The 20,776-nt window shown below is 43.2% G+C and overlaps 2 protein-coding genes across 4 annotated transcripts in view; one reads left to right on the forward strand and one right to left on the reverse strand.

Moving 5' to 3' along the window:
- LOC124043973 (raftlin-2-like) overlaps window positions 1-4,042 on the forward strand; it is a 32,904-nt gene extending 28,862 nt beyond the window's left edge. The window contains exon 8 of the mRNA XM_046363166.1: window positions 2,230-4,042. Within this exon, the coding sequence (XP_046219122.1) occupies window positions 2,230-2,439 (210 nt within the window). The 3' untranslated portion in view covers window positions 2,440-4,042. The remainder of the gene's footprint in view (window positions 1-2,229) is intronic.
- A 211-nt stretch (window positions 4,043-4,253) lies between these two features.
- On the reverse strand, window positions 4,254-20,639 carry LOC124043975 (MOB-like protein phocein). Of its 3 annotated transcripts, XM_046363171.1 has the most exons (8): window positions 20,340-20,639; window positions 17,451-17,606; window positions 7,222-7,284; window positions 6,846-6,946; window positions 6,525-6,654; window positions 6,345-6,424; window positions 6,071-6,182; window positions 4,254-5,486 (listed from the first exon to the last, which is right to left on the reverse strand). In XM_046363171.1, the coding sequence occupies exons 1-8, from the start codon at window positions 20,340-20,342 to the stop codon at window positions 5,355-5,357; spliced, it is 777 nt and encodes a 258-aa protein (XP_046219127.1). In that variant the 5' UTR covers window positions 20,343-20,639; the 3' UTR covers window positions 4,254-5,354. The 3 variants fall into 3 exon arrangements, with proteins under 3 accessions (XP_046219127.1, XP_046219125.1, XP_046219126.1); XM_046363169.1 differs by lacking the exons at window positions 17,451-17,606; window positions 20,340-20,639 and adding an exon at window positions 16,411-16,551; XM_046363170.1 differs by lacking the exons at window positions 4,254-5,486; window positions 6,071-6,182; window positions 6,345-6,424; ... (1 more) ...; window positions 6,846-6,946; window positions 7,222-7,284 and adding exons at window positions 16,856-17,059; window positions 17,180-17,269 and having other exon boundaries at window positions 20,340-20,598.
- Window positions 20,640-20,776: the final 137 nt, after the last annotated feature.

Consider the following 20,776-nt stretch of genomic DNA (forward strand, 5'->3'; position numbering starts at 1 on the left):
GATGTTAGTTGTTTTAATTGGATATTCAGGCAGGATTTTGATGACATCCCTGACTATCTGCAAAACATTTGGTGTTATTGCATAGAGCATTTGAAATCATCACAGGTACATGGTAGCAGTGTACATTTTCATCAACAATAAAACATTTAAAAATCCTATTTTTCCTGACTACAAATGGGACTCTCAATCATGGCCGCATGTGATACCGCCTGGAATTGAACTAGGGTCTGTAGTGACTCCTCTAGCACTGGGGTGCAGTGCCTTAGACCGCTGTGCCACTTGCTAGCCCAATGGACATTTAATTTGACATTAAACTCCTTTTCATCTGTTTTGGAAGAGCCCATTTCCGACACTCAAAAATGTTGATACTATCTCAGTTTCGAGATACTAACTCCAAGTTCTGAGGTAATAGAACATACATATAGGATATGTTTCGTTATTTGTTTCCTCATTCGTTTCGTCAAATGTGATCAAATTTGGTTTATATTCAAACTTCGGGTGGCTACCTAGACCTTATCATTCCAGAATTGACTGGAATTAAACAATCGACACAATAGTGATTACATACTGTGTGAGTAACCTTGTAATTACAGATGCAAAGGCCTTACATGATGCAACACTGCATAAAGCAAACTTAGCCCTGTTAGTTCTATTGTCCAATCGCAGTTGTCTATTTATTTACTTTTAACCACATTACCTGATTTATAAAATATCTGGTTCCATCATATAAACATGTTTTCTAGTTGATTTATTGCTATGTTATACCCTCCAACTAGGGTCTGAAATTTGACCTGATTCGGTTAGTCCAGTGGTCCTCAACCTCCCCTCGGGGATCCCCAGAACAGTTCACCTGATTCGGTTAGTCCAGTGGTCCTCAACCTCCCCTCGGGGATCCCCAGAACAGTTCACCTGATTCGGTTAGTCCAGTGGTCCTCAACCTCCCCTCGGGGATCCCCAGAACAGTTCACCTGATTCGGTTAGTCCAGTGGTCCTCAAACCTCCCCTCGGGGATCCCCAGAACAGTTCACCTGATTCGGTTAGTCCAGTGGTCCTCAAATCTCCCCTCGGGGATCCCCAGAACAGTTCACCTGATTCGGTTAGTCCAGTGGTCCTCAAACCTCCCCTCGGGGATCCCCAGAACAGTTCACCTGATTCACCGACTCAAGGGCTTGATGATTAGTTGACAAGTTGAATCAGGTGTGATGGTTCTGGGAAAGATCAAATACATGAACCGGCTGGGAGTCCACGAGGACAGGTTTGAGAACCACTGGGTTAGTCAACCAGATTAGGAAAAACTCTGAGCCCCAAGACTCTGGGCCCCAATATATTTTGAGGTAGCATTGGCCTATTTATTTACTTTTAATTATCAGGGAATGGGCTTCCATAGTTTTGTCCAATCCTAAACATGCATGCATGCAGAATATTTCATGCAATCCTCTCATTGGCAGAATTAACATCTTTCAGTTGCGCAGTCTGATTGAGCTGATCTGCCTGGCTCTCCCACAAAGCTCCCAGGCGGTCACACTCATCAATCTTTTGAACTTGCGAAGCCAGGACACTTGGCTTGTAACTGATATCAACTAGAAACAATCATGTTTACTCTCTTTCATCTAGGCTTTTTGTGGTTGTTGCTTTGATCACATCAGAAGCTCTATATTTTCTCATGTGCACTGTTATTTATTTATCTGTGTTGCCGATCTCGCGCCGTGGTCTATAAATGCTAGTTGTGGTAGTTTTTTTTCCAATGGGGAAAAACAAATGGTATTTGTTGAATATTAGGTGTACAGTAATACTTACCCCCCCTGACCTGACTGTTATGATGTGGAGAAAGTCAAAGCTGTAAATAATCAGAGCTGTAAATTGTCTAACCTGTAGCCAAGTCTTTATAGCCTATAAGGTTAATTATGGCTGTCATTGGTTACAATCTGCCACAATATCAATGAAGCCTGCTAAGGTATATGAGGGGATAGTAGTAGTTGGCTATCTGAATGTGCACATGATGGAAGTTAGAGGTAACCTAAATATTCATTATTTAATAGAAAAAGATGCACTGACTATTATGTGACAACATTGTCCAGTCGTTTGATAATAACTAAAGCTAACAAATGATAAAATGACAAAAATGTGACTAAGACTAAAAAGTATTTTAAGACTAAAACTAAATCTAAAATAGCTGCCATAGTCAAAACTGCATGCTAGACTCTTCCTCACCTCTTTGTCCTCTCCCAGGCGGGGTCCATGCAGAGGGACGTGGCCACTCATTCTGTGAGTCGTGGTGTGGGCAGCCCCCGAACACACCCCACTGAAGAGCTGTCCCCCACCGCGGGGGGTATCGGGGGGTTCCCCGTCTTCGGAGGGGGGTACCCCAGCGCCCTGTCCCACCTGGAGGAGGGAGGATTCGAGCAGGACGACGGAGCGGCAGAGGTCACATGCATGTGAACCCTGACATTAACACACAGATAATATCTATCCCTCTAATCTCTTCCCTAACCAAGAAGATCATAGATTAGAAAGCAAAACGTGGCACTTTTTAATGTATTTTATTATGAAGCCATACGCACCATTTTGAGGTGGTGTTATTTCCTTTTTTAAACATTTTGTTGAGAAAACCGAGCAGTCTGTGTTCACTGACATTGAGATACTTTTACTCATACCCACATTCTTCCAGACATACACTTATTAGTCATGATTCAAAAAGATCACATTGTTCACGCTGCACCTTTTCATGTGATGAGAACACAGACACACACATTCACACAACTGTCACCAGCACAAAGCAGGAAGCACAGGACACACCAGGAAGAACCTCTCTGTGCACAGGCAGACCTCTGGACTAATCTCCCTGTGACCCACAACACACCTGTTGGACAGATGTGTCCCAATGTTTTTGTTCTTCAGTCACTGCTCACGTTTCAGACATTGTTCCTGTTTTGGAAAAACCTCCTCACCCGCTCATCCACCCTCCCCTTTAGAACTGCCAACACCTCTATTCAATCCAATTCAATACAACTCTCCTCATTCTGACGTGACATCACGTCTGCTCAGGCTCAAGGTGACACGGTTCAGAGACACAGCATATCTACATCCTGCCACCAGCTCCTCTCCCTCCTCTCCTTTCCCATAAACACACCCAGCAGGATGTAAACATTTATCAGGTGGACAAATAGTCACGTTTGCTGTGTTGGCGGTACTGACAATATCCAGGTCAGACTTGTCTATGGGCCTGGCGGTGAATACAGCCATATTACAAACAGCCCTCTCTCTTTCTGTGATGGTTGTGTTTAACTCTGGGCGTTTGAGTTCAGGCCTGGATAAGCTTGTTTGTACATTCATTTCTTGGGTGAGTTCAGATGTGTTTTTATATATATATATACACACACACACACACACACACACACACACACAGAGATAGGACTGCCAAGCCACAGGGGTGCCTGGGTAAGTAGGAACGATTGAACAATATTTCAAACCTTTTTTGAGATGTACACATACAGTACATTAGAGCCATTGTATTCAGACAGTCTGATTGGTGCTAAACATCTATTGTTCACTAATCTGTTCATGATGTCATCATTAGTGTATATTTCTTAAGTATTTTATAACAATTTTACCAGTTGGCATCGGATCAGTAGATATTCTGTTCCTGCACCTATTCTGTCATTGGAAATTGCTGGTAGTTGTTTCATCATAGCCACGTGGCACTGATGATGTAGATTCCTCTCCTCAGATCTTGAGACAAAAGCCCTAGTTTCTTCAGGAGATAGTGACAGTTGACTCTTTTGAAATGTTTGATCATGTGAAGGGAAACAAGCAAGGGCTTGTTGTATAAGAAAACAACATCATGCTGCTGTACATAACGCAATGTTAACAGGAAGTATTACTAGAGATGCAGAGACTACAAGTTTTTAAATTAGCTCCCTTTTTTGGGGATGGCGAAACCAATCAGTATTATCTACCTGTTGCAGTGTTTTCATTTTGGAGAAATTGTCATTTGTTGTCATTGGTGTTTTATCGAATTAAAAAGTGAATTCCCTTTCTTGTTCCTCTGCGTGCAGTTGTATTCTCTGCTTAAGAAATATATTATATCCTTAAATACTGACCGATTTACTTTTAAAGCGCTTGGCCCCACATTCACATCTGCCACCTTAACCTTCTTCATCAAGGTGTTGAGGCGTACACCTTAGAAATGAAGTGGCAAACGACAGATGGGGACAATTTGTACAAAGGGACATTTCAAAAAGTCAACGAGCACATTGGGTAACAGTCTTATTTTATTAACAGACATCATGAAAATTTAACAAAATTCAGTTCATTAAAAAAGGAAAATTAAAAAGTGGGGCAGATAGACAAGACTCCTCACAAAATAACTTAATGACGAGGGGGAGGGTAAATGGTGACGGAGGTATGTACTCAGAGCAACAAAAGCAGAGATTCTGAACCACAAATGGATCCATAGCCTCTAAACCCTACACACACCTGTACATTTGAGCAGATTGGATACAGAAGCATTATAGTCATAGCTTCATCTTGCCTTCCAATGGGCTGCATGGAAATGTCTGCATTTTTCCACCAATCCTCTCAGATCTACAGGAGTGGCAAGGGGTCCATTTACAATTCAGCGAGAGAGAACAAAGGCAGAGAGAATGTAAAGCACCAGGAAAACAAGATGGAGGGGGACATGGGAGAGCAGAGGTTCTATACAGGGAGCCCATGAGTGTGCCTTTGTCATCAACACATTATGGTTTTATGTAGGTTGAGCAAATCCAGGTGCTTAAAATGTTAACGCAAGTAGTGAGAGCCTGTCTGTAGTGAGTAGCTGTTTCAGACCTGGGTTCAAATCAATGATGTATATAAACTCTGGATTGCTGATGCTATGCATTGGCTAATGAGAGGCTTTGGAGCCACCGGTCGGCCATATTGGCAGTCCATAGGAATTCCACTTGAATGTTTCAAGGACAAAATGACATATATTTAAGTATTGTTGTTGTAGCGGGGCCAGTAACATTAGTACTTTTAAGGATGTTTAAAATTAAATGTTTTACTTTTAGCTCGCACAATTACAAATTATGCATGTAGCTGTCTGTAATAGAGTAAATGTGGCAAAAACAATTGGAGACATTTTTTTACAATGGAGCCAAGATGGGAGGCGCGGTGGCTTCAAAACAACGGCCCCTGTCAGTCTAGTGTATGTTCAAATACTATCTGAAATCTTTCAAATACTTTGAGCATTTGCTTTAGAGTGCCAGATGGGTGGGGTTTGCACATGTGGGACTTCTCTTGGTTCCATTGCAACAGGCAAGCTCAATCAAGCAGTATTTGAATACACGTCTGGTCTCCTGTGTGCAGCTCTCCTCTCAGGCCTCGCTCTCCCCGGCTGAAGCGTTCTGGACCTCCTCCTCCAGGATAGGAACGATCAGGTTGTCCTTGGACATCAGGTTGTACTTCATCACGAAGCGTGTGAACCGATGGCACAGGAACGTCTCATTCTGCAGGGAGGGACATAGAAGGGAAACAAACAAGAGAATTAGGCTGAGTTAGGCTCTGTCCAGAAACAACCCATAGCATGTAGCCTCTAGACAGAGAGGTGACTCAAGAAAAGCAGTGTCTGATTCACTAGTTTAGACTGTAGTGCCATTATAGCTTTGGTCTGCATGGGGTCATTACATTGACTACTGAGCCGGGATCAGTGGACCATGAAGTGAAGCTAATCATCTGCCCAGTTCTAGTAATAACCACATATCAGTGTTTCCCAAAGTATTTTAAGACTAATTCTAATAAACGTAGCCTTAAGATGCTTTTGGGAAACCTGGTCTGAAGCGCCACCTGTTGACTGAATTTGATACAACCACAAGATTGGCAGAAAAAAAAGCACAATAACTGACCTGATTCTTCTCAATTTCCTCTTCAACCTGGTGTACACGTGTGGATATGAGCTTTACATTTTCTAATTTTCTCATTTCAACCAGCAGAAAAAAGCCGTTTGTGTCCCTGTGACGCTATTCTTCAGTTTCAATAAGAACGAGGAGCCCCAGGTCTATTTGGGAAGTGGGAACTTCCAACTACCACTTACCTCATACTTGTCGAATATCTGGCGGTGGTGGAAATAGGCATGAGAGAATATCCTATAGATACGGCGACACACAGAGCCCAGCTTGGCTACAGAGGACTCCTTGATGCTCACACTGGGGAGAGAAGATTGAAAGTGTATTAGTAGGAAACCAAAGTATTCCTTTACATAGTGTGTGTGTGTGTGTGTGTGTGTGTGTGTGTGTGTGTGTGTGTGTGTGTGTGTGTGTGTGTGTGTGTGTGTGTGTGTGTGTGTGTGTGTGTGTGTGTGTGCTCACCGGCTGGGGAAATACTTGTTGCTGTTGAGAAGGCAGGCAGCTCCGTCCAGCGTGTGCCTGGTGTAGTCAATGGCAGGACACTGGACACAAACACACAGGCAATTGCATCCTGTGCCATGGCAGGCTAAATTGAAAAATAAAACCCTGAGTGAATTAAATTCTGATTTTAGTAATACTCACCTCTTTGGGGGTTTTGTGTGCAGCACATAGGAAGATCCACTGCTCTGTGGCAGTCATCTGGGTGCAGGTGTCTGGGTGGCACTCACTCTGCAGTTTCACAGCGAGTCCATTCAGCTCCAGACAGAATTGCCTATAAGAGAGAGAAAGAAGGGGTTGGGTGGGGGAATGGGGATAAGGAAAAAGATGAGTGAGACAACACCAAAATCAATTACTGTAATTGATTTGGTAGACACAGTGTAGAGAGTCTAATCAGTCAAGTGTGTAGTTGGTATAGGGTCAAAGTAATACGTCTGGTAAGTCAAGTGAAGGAACGCAGTGTACCTGAGGTGCTCGTACTTCCACACTCCCTCGTCCTGTCCCTCTGGAGGCTCCAGGATCTTATCGATGTTAGAGCAGTCTGACCGGATGTTCTGCTGAATGTACTGAACATGGACAGGGTACCACTGAGGTTAGTCAAACGTCCAGATTCTGCTAGCATCCTTGTTAACAGACTAAGGTTCTGACATGGATGACAATGATCACACTAGATAAGATGCGTTGTAGGTTTATAGGGCAGCAGCCATGTTAAAATAAGGCACAGCTCGTCAATGTCAGGCTTGACAGCTACAAACAGCATTCTGCAATCATGACACTTGAAGCTAATTTGAAGCTCAAAATGGACTCCTCAGTCATTCCCCACTGACTAACTCAACCAAACCTGTTGTACAGCCAGAGTGCTGTCCATCTCCTCAAAGGATTCATCCGGCCAATTGTAAAAATCCTGCAGTGAGAGAGGGACAAAGGGATAACGTTAATCATATTCACTGTATGTGCTCAATGGACAAACGTGTAACCTCTCAGCCTTCACTCCATCTAGCCATAGACAGCATTGTTTACATTAGCTAGCAAACACTGTATTGGTTGACATGCTAGCTAACGTTAGCTAACTGGTAACTGTCAGCTATTTTGACATAGCTTGCTAGCTAGTTAACTGTTGATGAACTGTAGACTTCAACACTGTAATTAACTAGCAAAAATATTTAGCATCAGCTAACTATCAAAAACTCATTACTTGTGTTGACCTTATACTTGTAAAGTGCCCCAAATTACTTAGCTATACTGAACAAAACTATACAACAATTTCAAAGATTTTACTGAGTTACTGTTCATATAAGGAAATCAGTCCCTAAGCCCTAATCTATGGACTTCACATGACCGGGCAGAAGTGCAGCCATGGGTAGGCCTGGGACGGCATGGGCCCACCCACTGGGGAGCCAGGCCCAGACAATCAGAATTATTTTTCCCCACAAAAGGGTTTTATTACATACAGAAATACTCCACCCCCCCCTCCTTCAGATGATCCCACAGGTGAAGAAGCGAGATATGGAGGTCCTGGGCTGGTGTGGTTACAAGTGGTCTGTGGTTGTTCTCTAAAATTACGTTTATGGTAGAGAAACGAACATTACAGCTCTGGTAGACATTCCTGCAGGTGCATGCCAATTGCATGCTCCCTCAAAACTTGAGACATCTGTGGCATTGTGTTGTGTGATAACACTGCATATTTTAAGTGACCTTTTATTTTCCCCAGCACAAGAGGGGCTTGTGTAATTATCATGCTGTTTAATCAGCTTCTTGAAATGCCACACCTGTCAGGAGGGTGGATTATCTTGGCAAAAGAGAATACTTACTAACAGGTATGTAAACACATATGTAAATAACATTTTTGAGAAATAAGCTTTTTGTGGGTATGGAACATTTCTGGGATTTTATATTTCAGCTCATGAAACACTTTACTTGTTGCTTTTATATTTTTGTTCCGTGTAGATGAACGTTATCAATACCAAATGTAAACTAGGTTGGCTACTAAATTAGCTTGCCAAAAGATAACGACCCTACCGCTACGCTTGTTTACATTGAGCTGCACTGGGATTGGAACTCAATCATTGTTACATGAAGACACCATGGAGCTGGCGCGAGATATGGGTCGGAAAATGTACCTCAATGCTGGAATGGGATGTGCCGCTGTACTCCAAATTGTACATTTATCCACCCTGCTGCATCAAGAAGATTGAAATTCTACCACTTTTTATCATTGATGCATACGCCATCTAATAGGACGCTGAAACTGAATTCCACATTCCTCTCAATAACATAATTTCCTGTAAAAGTCAAGGCCTGTATGTATTGCATTAAAAACAATGGCATAGTCCTTCACCATCACTGGAATTACATATAACTATACATTTGTCCATTTCAATAAATAATTGTGTCAGTAACAAAATACCATTCTCAAACCATCTATAGAAAAATGATGTATTATTATATTTTATGTCTGTTATTCCAAATCAAACATCTATTAGGGGAGAAGTTACGTTTATATACAATTAACCAGAATAGTAACACCTGCTTATGGAAATTGGATAATTTAAGGGGAATTTTAATGAGCTCAGTCATTTTTGGAAAAATTCAATGCCACCAACCTTTTCAAAAACAAGATTTGGAATAATATTCCAAATCCTATCTGCAAATTGGATGTAATTCTTGATCCACCTTAAAGATAATATCTGATGTACCAAAATCAAGCACACTTAAACCGCCCAGATCTAGAGTATTACACAATACTCTTTTTTAAATAATGTGGTTTATTCCTCCAAACAAAATGTAAAAGTTTCAAGTCTACTTCTTTACTTGTTGCGTGGGGAACATCCAATGCCATTGCAGCCATTGCAGTCTCGATACTTCTTCAGTTTTTGACAGCAATATGTGACCATTTAACAACCAAGCATCAAACCTCAACATTCTCAGTGATGGGAGTAAAAAATTTAATTAGCCCTTTGTTTGTTTTTTATATATCTTGATGCCCAGGTATGTAATAACATTTTATGGGAATACAGGCAATATCAGCCAAATCATTAGATTGATACTTTAATGTAAAATGTTCTATTTGATTTTAAAAGTCAAACAAGATAGAAGAAAATACATTCAAACACAGCTTTTTATAGACCCTGTTCTACCCCCCCCATTAGGTAATTTAATTGAGCTATTGCATCCATGTCTGAATGACTTGTTTAAAGTAATTGCCAAATCTAAAGAAATCCAGTGTTTCAAACATAAAACTATACTCTGCCGTGTCGAATGCTTTACAAAAAAAATAGAAATATATTTTGGGGGGATTGACAAATAAAACGGTCGTAATTTGAAAGGTTACTTTAATCTATCAAATCTAAAACCAAAGAATATTATTACGAATGTGCCTCCCTCTCATAAATCCCGATTGACAATCATCAGTCATTGTTTCAAGACATCTTTAATCTTTCTGCAAAGATAACAGTTAACAATTTGACATATTTATTGAAAGTTATAGGCCTCCAGTGTTCTAATATAATATAATATAAAGCATCTTTATTAGGCTTTGGTAAAGAGATTAAACCTTGAGACATCAAAGAAAGTTACTTCCCCATTTCAATAGCTTCTATGAATACACATTTTAAAAAATCACAAATGTCATCTTGAAATACTTTATAAAAAATTCCCTGGTTTGACCTTAATTACCAGATGTCTTTCTTAATCTCTTCCAAAGATATATTTTGATCACACATTCTTTTGAACTCCACATCAATACACAAAGCATTCTCTTTTATGGAGGACAGAAAAGAGGTTATATCGCCAACATTATCCCTTTTAGCATATAATGTACCATCCAACTATGTAACAAAGCAAGACATTTCCTTTGGATTTCTGATGTATGTCCATTAATGTCCAGTTTAACCAAGGAGAGTTTAGCATTTATTTTTTCCAAGTAAAAAATATATTTAGTGTTTTTTCACCTTCTTCCATCCACTTTGTTCTTGATCTCAAATCAAATTGTATTTGTCACCTGCGCTGAATACAACAGGTGTAGTAGACCTTACCGTGAAATTCTTACTTACACACCCTTAACCAAAAACCAAGTTCAAGAAATAGAGTTAATAAAATATTTACTAAATAAACGAAAATTTTAAAAAATCTAATAATTCAAAAGGTAACAAGAAATTTACATAACAATGAGGATATATATCGTGGGTACCGGTAGAGTCAATGAGCATCGGTACAGGTTACAAGATAATTGTGTAGTTTAGAGTGTGTAGTCTTAGAGTGATTATCTTAATTTACCGAGGTTAGCTAGTCAGCTATTTGTCGTCCTTAACATAGGAGACTCTGCTAGCTAGCTAGCCAACAGCTAGCCAACGTCTTCCGAATAGAACTCAACAACCCGGTCGCATTCACAGGTAGTATCACATTTTCATTTCATTTCATTACAGTACAACGGTTTGATTTGTTTGATCGTAGCTAGCTACATAGCTAGCTACATAGCCGTCTTTGTATCAAAGATAATTGTGTAGTCTAGAGCGATTTTCTAGGTTAGCTAGCCAGCTATTGTCATTCTTTTAACGCAACGTAACGTAATCAACACTGCTAGCTAGCCAGCTAGCCCCCGAATAGCAGCACTGTAGAAACTATTACACTCAACGGAACGACTTGATTAGTGTAGTGTCAACAACGCAGCCACTGCCAGCTAGCCTACTTCAGCAGTACTGTATCATTTTAATCATTTTAGTCAATAAGATTCTTGCTACGTAAGCTTAACTTTCGGAACATTCGAGACGTGTAGTCCACTTGTCATTCCAATCTCCTTTGCATTAGCGTAGCCTCTTCTGTAGCCTGTCAACTATGTGTCTGTCTATCCCTGTTCTCTCCTCTCTGCACAGACCATACAAACGCTCCACACCGCGTGGCCGCGGCCACCCTAATCTGGTGGTCCCAGCGCGCACGACCCACGTGGAGTTCCAGGTCTCCGGTAGCCTCTGGAACTGCCGATCTGCGGCCAACAAGGCAGAGTTCATCTCAGCCTATGCCTCCCTCCAGTCCCTCGACTTCTTGGCACTGACGGAAACATGGATCACCACAGACAACACTGCTACTCCTACTGCTCTCTCTTCGTCCGCCCACGTGTTCTCGCACACCCCGAGAGCTTCTGGTCAGCGGGGTGGTGGCACCGGGATCCTCATCTCTCCCAAGTGGTCATTCTCTCTTTCTCCCCTTACCCATCTGTCTATCGCCTCCTTTGAATTCCATGCTGTCACAGTTACCAGCCCTTTCAAGCTTAACATCCTTATCATTTATCGCCCTCCAGGTTCCCTCGGAGAGTTCATCAATGAGCTTGATGCCTTGATAAGCTCCTTTCCTGAGGACGGCTCACCTCTCACAGTTCTGGGCGACTTTAACCTCCCCACGTCTGCCTTCGACTCATTCCTCTCTGCCTCCTTCTTTCCACTCCTCTCCTCTTTGACCTCACCCTCTCACCTTCCCCCCTACTCACAAGGCAGGCAATACGCTCGACCTCATCTTTACTAGATGCTGTTCTTCCACTAACCTCATTGCAACTCCCCTCCAAGTCTCCGACCACTACCTTGTATCCTTTTCCCTCTCGCTCTCATCCAACACCTCCCACACTGCCCCTACTCGGATGGTATCGCGCCGTCCCAACCTTCGCTCTCTCTCCCCCGCTACTCTCTCCTCTTCCATCCTATCATCTCTTCCCTCTGCTCAAACCTTCTCCAACCTATCTCCTGATTCTGCCTCCTCAACCCTCCTCTCCTCCCTTTCTGCATCCTTTGACTCTCTATGTCCCCTATCCTCCAGGCCGGCTCGGTCCTCCCCTCCCGCTCCGTGGCTCGACGACTCATTGCGAGCTCACAGAACAGGGCTCCGGGCAGCCGAGCGGAAATGGAGGAAAACTCGCCTCCCTGCGGACCTGGCATCCTTTCACTCCCTCCTCTCTACATTTTCCTCCTCTGTCTCTGCTGCTAAAGCCACTTTCTACCACTCTAAATTCCAAGCATCTGCCTCTAACCCTAGGAAGCTCTTTGCCACCTTCTCCTCCCTCCTGAATCCTCCCCCCCCCCTCCTCCTCCCTCTCTGCAGATGACTTCGTCAACCATTTTGAAAAGAAGGTCAACGACATCCGATCCTCGTTTGCTAAATCAAACGACACCGTTGGTTCTGCTCACACTGCCCTACCCTGTGCCCTGACCTCTTTCTCCCCTCTCTCTCCAGATGAAATCTCGCGTCTTGTGACGGCCGGCCGCCCAACAACCTGCCCGCTTGACGCTATCCCCTCCTCTCTTCTCCAGACCATTTCCGGAGACCTTCTCCCTTACCTCACCTCGCTCATCAACTCATCCCTGACCGCTGGCTACGTCCCTTCCGTTTTCAAGAGAGCGAGAGTTGCACCCCTTCTGAAAAAACCTACACTCGATCCCTCCGATGTCAACAACTACAGACCAGTATCCCTTCTTTCTTTTCTCTCCAAAACTCTTGAACGTGCCGTCCTTGGCCAGCTCTCCCGCTATCTCTCTCTGAATGACCTTCTTGATCCAAATCAGTCAGGTTTCAAGACTAGTCATTCAACTGAGACTGCTCTTCTCTGTATCACGGAGGTGCTCCGCACTGCTAAAGCTAACTCTCTCTCCTCTGCTCTCATCCTTCTAGACCTATCGGCTGCCTTCGATACTGTGAACCATCAGATCCTCCTCTCCACCCTCTCCGAGTTGGGCATCTCTGGCGCGGCCCACGCTTGGATTGCGTCCTACCTGACAGGTCGCTCCTACCAGGTGGCGTGGCGAGAATCTGTCTCCTCACCACGCGCTCTCACCACTGGTGTCCCCCAGGGCTCTGTTCTAGGCCCTCTCCTATTCTCGCTATACACCAAGTCACTTGGCTCTGTCATAACCTCACATGGTCTCTCCTATCATTGCTATGCAGACGACACACAATTAATCTTCTCCTTTCCCCATTCTGATGACCAGGTGGCGAATCGCATCTCTGCATGTCTGGCAGACATATCAGTGTGGATGACGGATCACCACCTCAAGCTGAACCTCGGCAAGACGGAGCTGCTCTTCCTCCCGGGGAAGGACTGCCCGTTCCATGATCTCGCCATCACGGTTGACAACTCCATTGTGTCCTCCTCCCAGAGCGCTAAGAACCTTGGCGTGATCCTGGACAACACCCTGTCGTTCTCAACTAACATCAAGTCGGTGGCCCGTTCCTGTAGGTTCATGCTCTACAACATCCGCAGAGTACGACCCTGCCTCACACAGGAAGCGGCGCAGGTCCTAATCCAGGCACTTGTCATTTCCCGTCTGGATTACTGCAACTCGCTGTTGGCTGGGCTCCCTGCCTGTGCCATTAAACCCCTACAACTCATCCAGAACGCCGCAGCCCGTCTGGTGTTCAACCTTCCCAAGTTCTCTCACGTCACCCCGCTCCTCCGCTCTCTCCACTGGCTTCCAGTTGAAGCTCGCATCCGCTACAAGACCATGGTGCTTGCCTACGGAGCTGTAAGGGGAACGGCACCTCAGTACCTCCAGGCTCTGATCAGGCCCTACACCCAAACAAGGGCACTGCGTTCATCCACCTCTGGCCTGCTCGCCTCCCTACCACTGAGGAAGTACAGTTCCCGCTCAGCCCAGTCAAAACTGTTCGCTGCTCTGGCCCCCCAATGGTGGAACAAACTCCCTCACGACGCCAGGACAGCGGAGTCAATCACCACCTTCCGGAGACACCTGAAACCCCACCTCTTTAAGGAATACCTAGGATAGGATAAGTAATCCTTCTCACCCCCCCCCTTTAAGATTTAGATGCACTATTGTAAAGTGACTGTTCCACTGGATGTCATAAGGTGAATGCACCAATTTGTAAGTCGCTCTGGATAAGAGCGTCTGCTAAATGACTTAAATGTAAATGTAAATGTTAATCGAGGTCATTTGTAAAGTGACGATGCATAAATAATAAACAGCGAGTAGCAGCAGTGTAAAAACAATGTAAATAGTCCGGGTGGCCATTTGATTAGTTTAGTTGTTCACCAGTCTTATGGCTTGGGGGTAGAAGCTGTTAAGGTGCCTTTTGGTCCTAGACTTGGTGCTCCTGTACCGCTTGCCGTGCATTAGCAGAGAACAGTCTATGACTTGGACCTTCCTCTGACACCACCGCCTACCCTCTGTAGCGCCTTACGGTCAGATACCGAGCCGTTGTCATACCAGGCGGTAATGCAAACGGTCCGGATGCTCACGATGGTGCAGCTGTAGAACTTTTTGAGGATCTGGGGACCCATGACAAATCTTTTCAGTCTCCTGAGGGGGAAAAGGAGTTGTCGTGCCCTCTTCACAACTGTCTTGGTTTGTTTGGACCATGATAGTTTGTTGGTGATGTGGACACCAAGGAACTTGAAACTCTCGACCCGCTCCTCTTCAGTCCCGTCGATGTTAATGGGGGCCTGTTCGACCCTCCTTTTCCTGTAGTCCACGATCAGCTCCTTTGTCCTGCTCACATTGAGAGGTTGTTGTCCTGGCATCACACTGCCAGGTCTCTGGTCTCCTGCCTATAGGTTGTCTCATGGTTGTCAGTTATCATGCCTACCACTGTTTTGTCGTCAGCAAACTTAAGGACGGTGTTGGAGTCGTGCTTGACCACTCAGTCATGGGTGAACAGGGAGTATAGAAGGGGACTAAGTACGCACCCCTGAGGGGCCCCAGGGTTGAGGATCAGCGTGCCAGATGTGTTGTTGCCTACCCTTTACCACTTGGAGGCGTCCCGTCAGGAAGTCCAGAATCCTTAAGCTTTGTCCTCATATATTATTTTAATAATGTGCTCGTCTTGATGAATCAAGTCCTCTTGTCCATAGATGGTAACAATGTCTTTGATTATAGACTTTTGGTCTTAGCAACCACCTTTCCTCTTTGAATGGTCAACCTTCTGATTTCCCAGTATGCACCATATAACTTCAACAAGTTTGCCTTATTCTAGCATTCAGTTCTAATAGATTTAGCTGCAGTCTTGAACTGTTCATCAGCCGGAAGTGTTTTGTTAAATTTCTGGTAATTGTTATTTTTCTGTCCATCTGTAGATGCTGCAAGGTTGATTGAATTTATTTAATTTAAATTTTTAACCTTTATTTAACCAGGCAAGTCAGTTAAGAACACATTCTTATTTTCAATGACGGTCTAGGAACAGTGGGTTAACTGCCTGTTCAGGGGTAGAACGACAGATTTGTACCTTGTCAGGGGTTTGAACTTGCAACCTTTTGATTTTTGTAGCTTCCCAATATAAAAAGACCATTCACATCTATAACTAAAATGAACCATCTTCCAGAATGATGAGCCTTACTATTGATTACTTTACCTTTAAACTTCCCTTTCAAAACTGTCAAGCCAGCAGAATGGTTACTTCCATAACAGCACTTGGTGTTGAACAATGGAGATTAATTGTCTGGTACTGAAATTCCAAAATGTGTGCAGTGGTTACTGCTAGCTAGCATGAGAACAAAAAGGGCAGTTGTCCATTAAAACTAGCAGTATTCTTCTCGATGTATCAGTGTGGATACATGTACAATTTGAGTACAGTGGGATATCCCCATCCCATCATTGAGGTACGTTTCCTCACCCATATCTTGCACCAGTTCCTTGGTGTGGTTAGAGGTTAATATACCCATGATTGCGTTCCTACCCCAGTGCAGCTCAGTCGTAAACAAGTGTAACAGTAGGGTCGGCATCTTCTGGCAACTACGTTAGCTAGCATCAATTAGTTACTTGCTAGCTATCAAAAGTGGCTCTCTGATTGAAATCCCAATATGAATACTGTCTAGTTTGCCAACTATCTAGCTAGACAAGTGTCGAAATGTCTGCTGTGCAACATTTTTAGCAAGCCAAGTTAGCAAGCTACTAACGTTACTGGCTTGCAGCCCCGACCCTTCCTCTGTTTTTCAGAAGCCATCACCGAAATTAAATTCACGGTTGAGGTAAGGCCACTATGATCACCGACGGCCTCTTCACCAAATGCAATCGTATTCACATTTCTAGAAACATACCTTCGCCTTGGTTCCAGGCCTATTCCTCCTCAGAACTGCAGTACCCTCCGCCATGACCATCTCGACAGAATGCCCGGATGCAAATGATGCACAAGCTTGTGTGACGGATAACAAGAACTGGGATTGGGAGTAGTGAGCTACCAAATGGTTGTCATTCCTCCAGAGATACTGACACTGCACATTTGCTTGTTTACGTACGTATGTGTGAATCATAGTATTTGAAGAATACACTTGTATGCAGGGGTGGAAGGACCTTTTACCAATACCAGTTCCTTCAACAAAATGTTATGCAGATCTGATTCTGTATATGTATATTCAACTTGTCTTATTCAGAGTGTTGCAGGTGGGGGGCTGTGAAACGCACTCCTCAGCCTGAACAGTCCCCACTTGCATATAAAATAATCTCAAATCCTCTTTTCATATATCTGCTCAGGAGATACACATCCAGATTCAATAGTCCACTTTATTATTGTAACAAAACATGATCAGAATTATTTACAATTGAATAACATGTTTAAAAAAAACTAAGACATGAACGAGGCAACAATCTTCTCTAACCGGATGGGGGTTACAGGGATGTTTTACAGTGAAACAGATTTTACTCTACATATTTGCCAAGGATGTCAGCATCACGGAATAGGAAGTATTCCTGAAAGACAAATTAAAATAGACAATCAATACACAAACTAATGAATACAGTAGTAGGACAATTTCAAATGATCACTTATCATACATCTAATAACAAAGTAGAAAACAGTTCTAGACATGCCTTGTCTTCCAGGTCGACTTTAGTTCCTCCATACTCTGGCAGAAGGACCGTCTCTCCAACTTTGACACTCATGGGTGTCAGCTTCCCTTTCTGAATGAGATCAGTAGAAAAAAAAGCATTTCTATATTGTATCTGGGCATTGTGAAATCTGATAAGCCAGTTAGACAACTCAGACAGAATTGTAAGCCACAATTGTAGACAGACTCCAGTTAGTTACACAAATCATACATAAGCTACTGTTTAGCCAGAGTGTAAGATCGAAGTAAATTACCTGGTTTGTGGAGCCTGGTCCCACTGCCACCACTGTGGCCTGCAGAACCTTGCCTTGGGCCTTCTCTGGCAACATGATGCCCCCCTTTGACATAGTCTCCGCAGCCAGACGCTCCACCAGCACCCGGTCAAACATGGGAAGGAATTTCCTGAAAGCCTAAAAGATGTATGAGAACGGTTTTAAGACAGAGACAACGTACAACAAAACATTGAAACGGATTTAATCTACATAGCTCATCTGAGGTTGTGAAGTGTTGGACTCTTCTTCAGTGAGTGCTTGACATTCCAATTGTTATACCCTCAAATTGCCACTAGCTAGAGTTTTATCCATTGTGTGAACTGAAAAAGGCTTAAGTAATACAAATGCCCTTCAATAGCCAAAAGGAGATGTGTTGTAATCACCTGCCATCATCTGCTGAAAAAAAGGACAATTTTGTGGGGGACTGTTTATTTAACTAGGCAAGTCAGTTAAGAATTTGTTCTCATTTACAATGACGGCCTACTCCGGCCAATGCTGGGCCAATTGTAAGCTGCCCTATGGGACTCCCAATCATGGTCAGATGTGATAGAGCCTGGATTCGAACCAGGTACTATAGTGACACCTCTTGCACTGAGATGCAGTGCCTTAAACTGCTGTGCCACTCTGGAGCCCCAGTGTACACCATTTCCAAGAGTTCCTGGCTTGGTAATTGTAGTTGCTCTTTTTGAAAGGCTATTTTTTTGTGAACGTCCGAAATGAATCACATCTGTGAAAGAGACTTTTCATTTGGCTCCTTGACTTGCATTTAAGGTTAGGCCTACTACCATTTAAGCGCTATTGAAAAAAGTAAATGAACATATCTTTTAGCTGAATGTATCCAAATGAGCTTGCACACAGAACACAAGAAACTAGTCACTAAAGCTATACATAAACCTACTACAGATTAGTGGTACTCTATGCAAAATAGTTGGGAGTGAGTGAAGCTGACAATATGGTGGATGCCCCACAGGCTGTGGAGATTCCATGTCGTTCAACAGTTTTAGGGAAACTGATATGCTGATCGTGAAGGTGGATTTTGTGGCTTTTATTGTATGTGATTAATTGTCCTGCCCAAATGAACAAGGAGTCCAAGGAACTGTCTCCAGGACTTCATGGCCGAAACATTGCAAGGAATACTGTGCAAAGATGCTCTTCCTTCTCAAGCCCCAGAGTCTGAAGGGATCAGAGTTGACATTTGAATGACTAAAGGAGTACATTGATTTGTTTCTTTGGCTTTTATTTATTTGGGAACAATACGAGTATTACAACCCATACAGTGGGTGGCGACATACACCTCACATTTTTGCCATAGAAAAATAATTAGTGGAACCTTCCTCACAAATTATTTCCTGTACAGTTACAAGTAGAGGGTTTGTTACTGCCCTTGACTACTAGCAGTGTCCAGACAATTTGCAAGTAGAGCCTGCCAAAGGCAACAAAGACACCGTTAGTATTCACTATTGAAAAGATGTAAAGCAGCATTTCCCAAAGGGGTGCACATTTGGAGTTTTGCCCTAACACTACACAGCTAATTAAAATGATAAAAGCTAGATGATTATTTGAATCAGCTGTGTAGTGCTAGGGCAAAAACCAAAACGTACACCCTTTGGGGTTCCGAGGACAGAGTTTGGGAAACCCTGGCTTAAAGCAAGCAATTGTTAGATATCTGATGTAGCACAATCTTTAAGCTAAAACTACAAAAATAAAATAAAAGGGTTTGGATTCTCTCTGTGGCCTGCATAATGCAAGGAGTTTAGGAGTCAACATTCTGAAGATTTGCAACACCAGCTGCCTGTCTGGTAACAGATGCATCTTTGACCTTGAATGAAGGTTGTCGGTGAGACAGGGGACAGTTTGTGGTTCTAGGCTGTTGACTCCTGGGCAGGGCTCTCCAACCCTGACCCACAGATAAACTTCAATACTAATCATGGCTTTGATGTTAGACTAAATTCCAGAACAGGTCAGGGAGTGTGCTCACACACCCCCACAAGGGCCCAAAAATCTATCAAACTTGATTTGTGTCACATTCTTCCTAAACAGGTGTAGACAAACAGTGAAACCTGGGCAAGGCTTTGTGGGGTTTAGTAGGCTCAAGGACCCAGACGTCAAGAGACAACATTGAACAAAAACACATAATTTGATGTCTGTTCTTCAGTGACCAGGGTTTCAGATCCCATTCTAACATCTTTAGAATACTGTGCAATATTCGCAAGCAGAATTGTGCAATCTAGTGCGGCAAAATGTATGGACAAATAAAATGCTGTGACGCTGTTGAACATGGGGTCACGGCTTCTGCGTTACCCGGAACTGGTTGATAGCCGGTAATTCCCTTTTTCGTTGTGCAAGGACAGACAGTGAAATAAACTAGAACATACAATAGGTCAAATAAAATACCACACTTGTGCACATGCTTCTACTCATCACTTTATTCGTTCTTCATAGTTCACTAGTACCCATCAACTACAGTGCCAATTGTGAAACTCGTGCTGGCAATCTAATATATATATATATATATATACATACACACACACACACACACACACCCATATATAGCCAACGACTTTGAGATTGATGGCGCAAAATAGCAAGTAATCTTGAGCTCGCTAATTTAGCTATCGTACAATCGGAAGTGTGGAACAATGCACTGCAGATCGCATTGGTCACTATATGACACGCCTTTACACAGTAACCGTAGCTAGCTAATCTGATAAAGTCCTCCTGTATTCTTGGTCATACCTGACCTTGCCTGCGAGAAATCAAAGCATAGGTTAGCTAATACAATATGAAACTCGGAATGCTAACTCTGCTAGTGACAAACTTGGCATCCTAAATTATATTCTAGCTATGTGTTTTTGATAAATAATGTCTTACCATTTATGTGAGAGACCTTGTAATGTTGAGCACCGACTTCTATGAGCGTGGATTTGACACACTGAACGAGTCCCCACGTGAGGAAATATCAAGAAATGGTTCACGCATGCGTGTCTTCAAATGTCCTTACTTTACAGTTCCTGGACAGTTTAAGTTCCAAAATATTCCGTTACCCCCACAGAATGCAAAAGGCAGGTGTACATATAGAAGGAACTCGCCAGGACAGTTGTGAAGAAATTATCATTTATGTTTCATGTGTTCTCATGTGTTTGCAGTTTGCAGCAATGTTGCACAAGGTGTCAACTTTGAACCCCCCTTTCTCTCCAATGGCGCATGAGAAAGTTCTGGAACATGGGGCCCTGGAACGAGCATATCAGTGAAACATGTAGTTTTATTGACAAGTTAAACACACAAAATAAATACTTTTCCTAAAACAA

Source organism: Oncorhynchus gorbuscha, linkage group LG09 (genome assembly GCF_021184085.1).
Source record: "Oncorhynchus gorbuscha isolate QuinsamMale2020 ecotype Even-year linkage group LG09, OgorEven_v1.0, whole genome shotgun sequence".
NCBI classification, from domain to species: domain Eukaryota; kingdom Metazoa; phylum Chordata; class Actinopteri; order Salmoniformes; family Salmonidae; genus Oncorhynchus; species Oncorhynchus gorbuscha.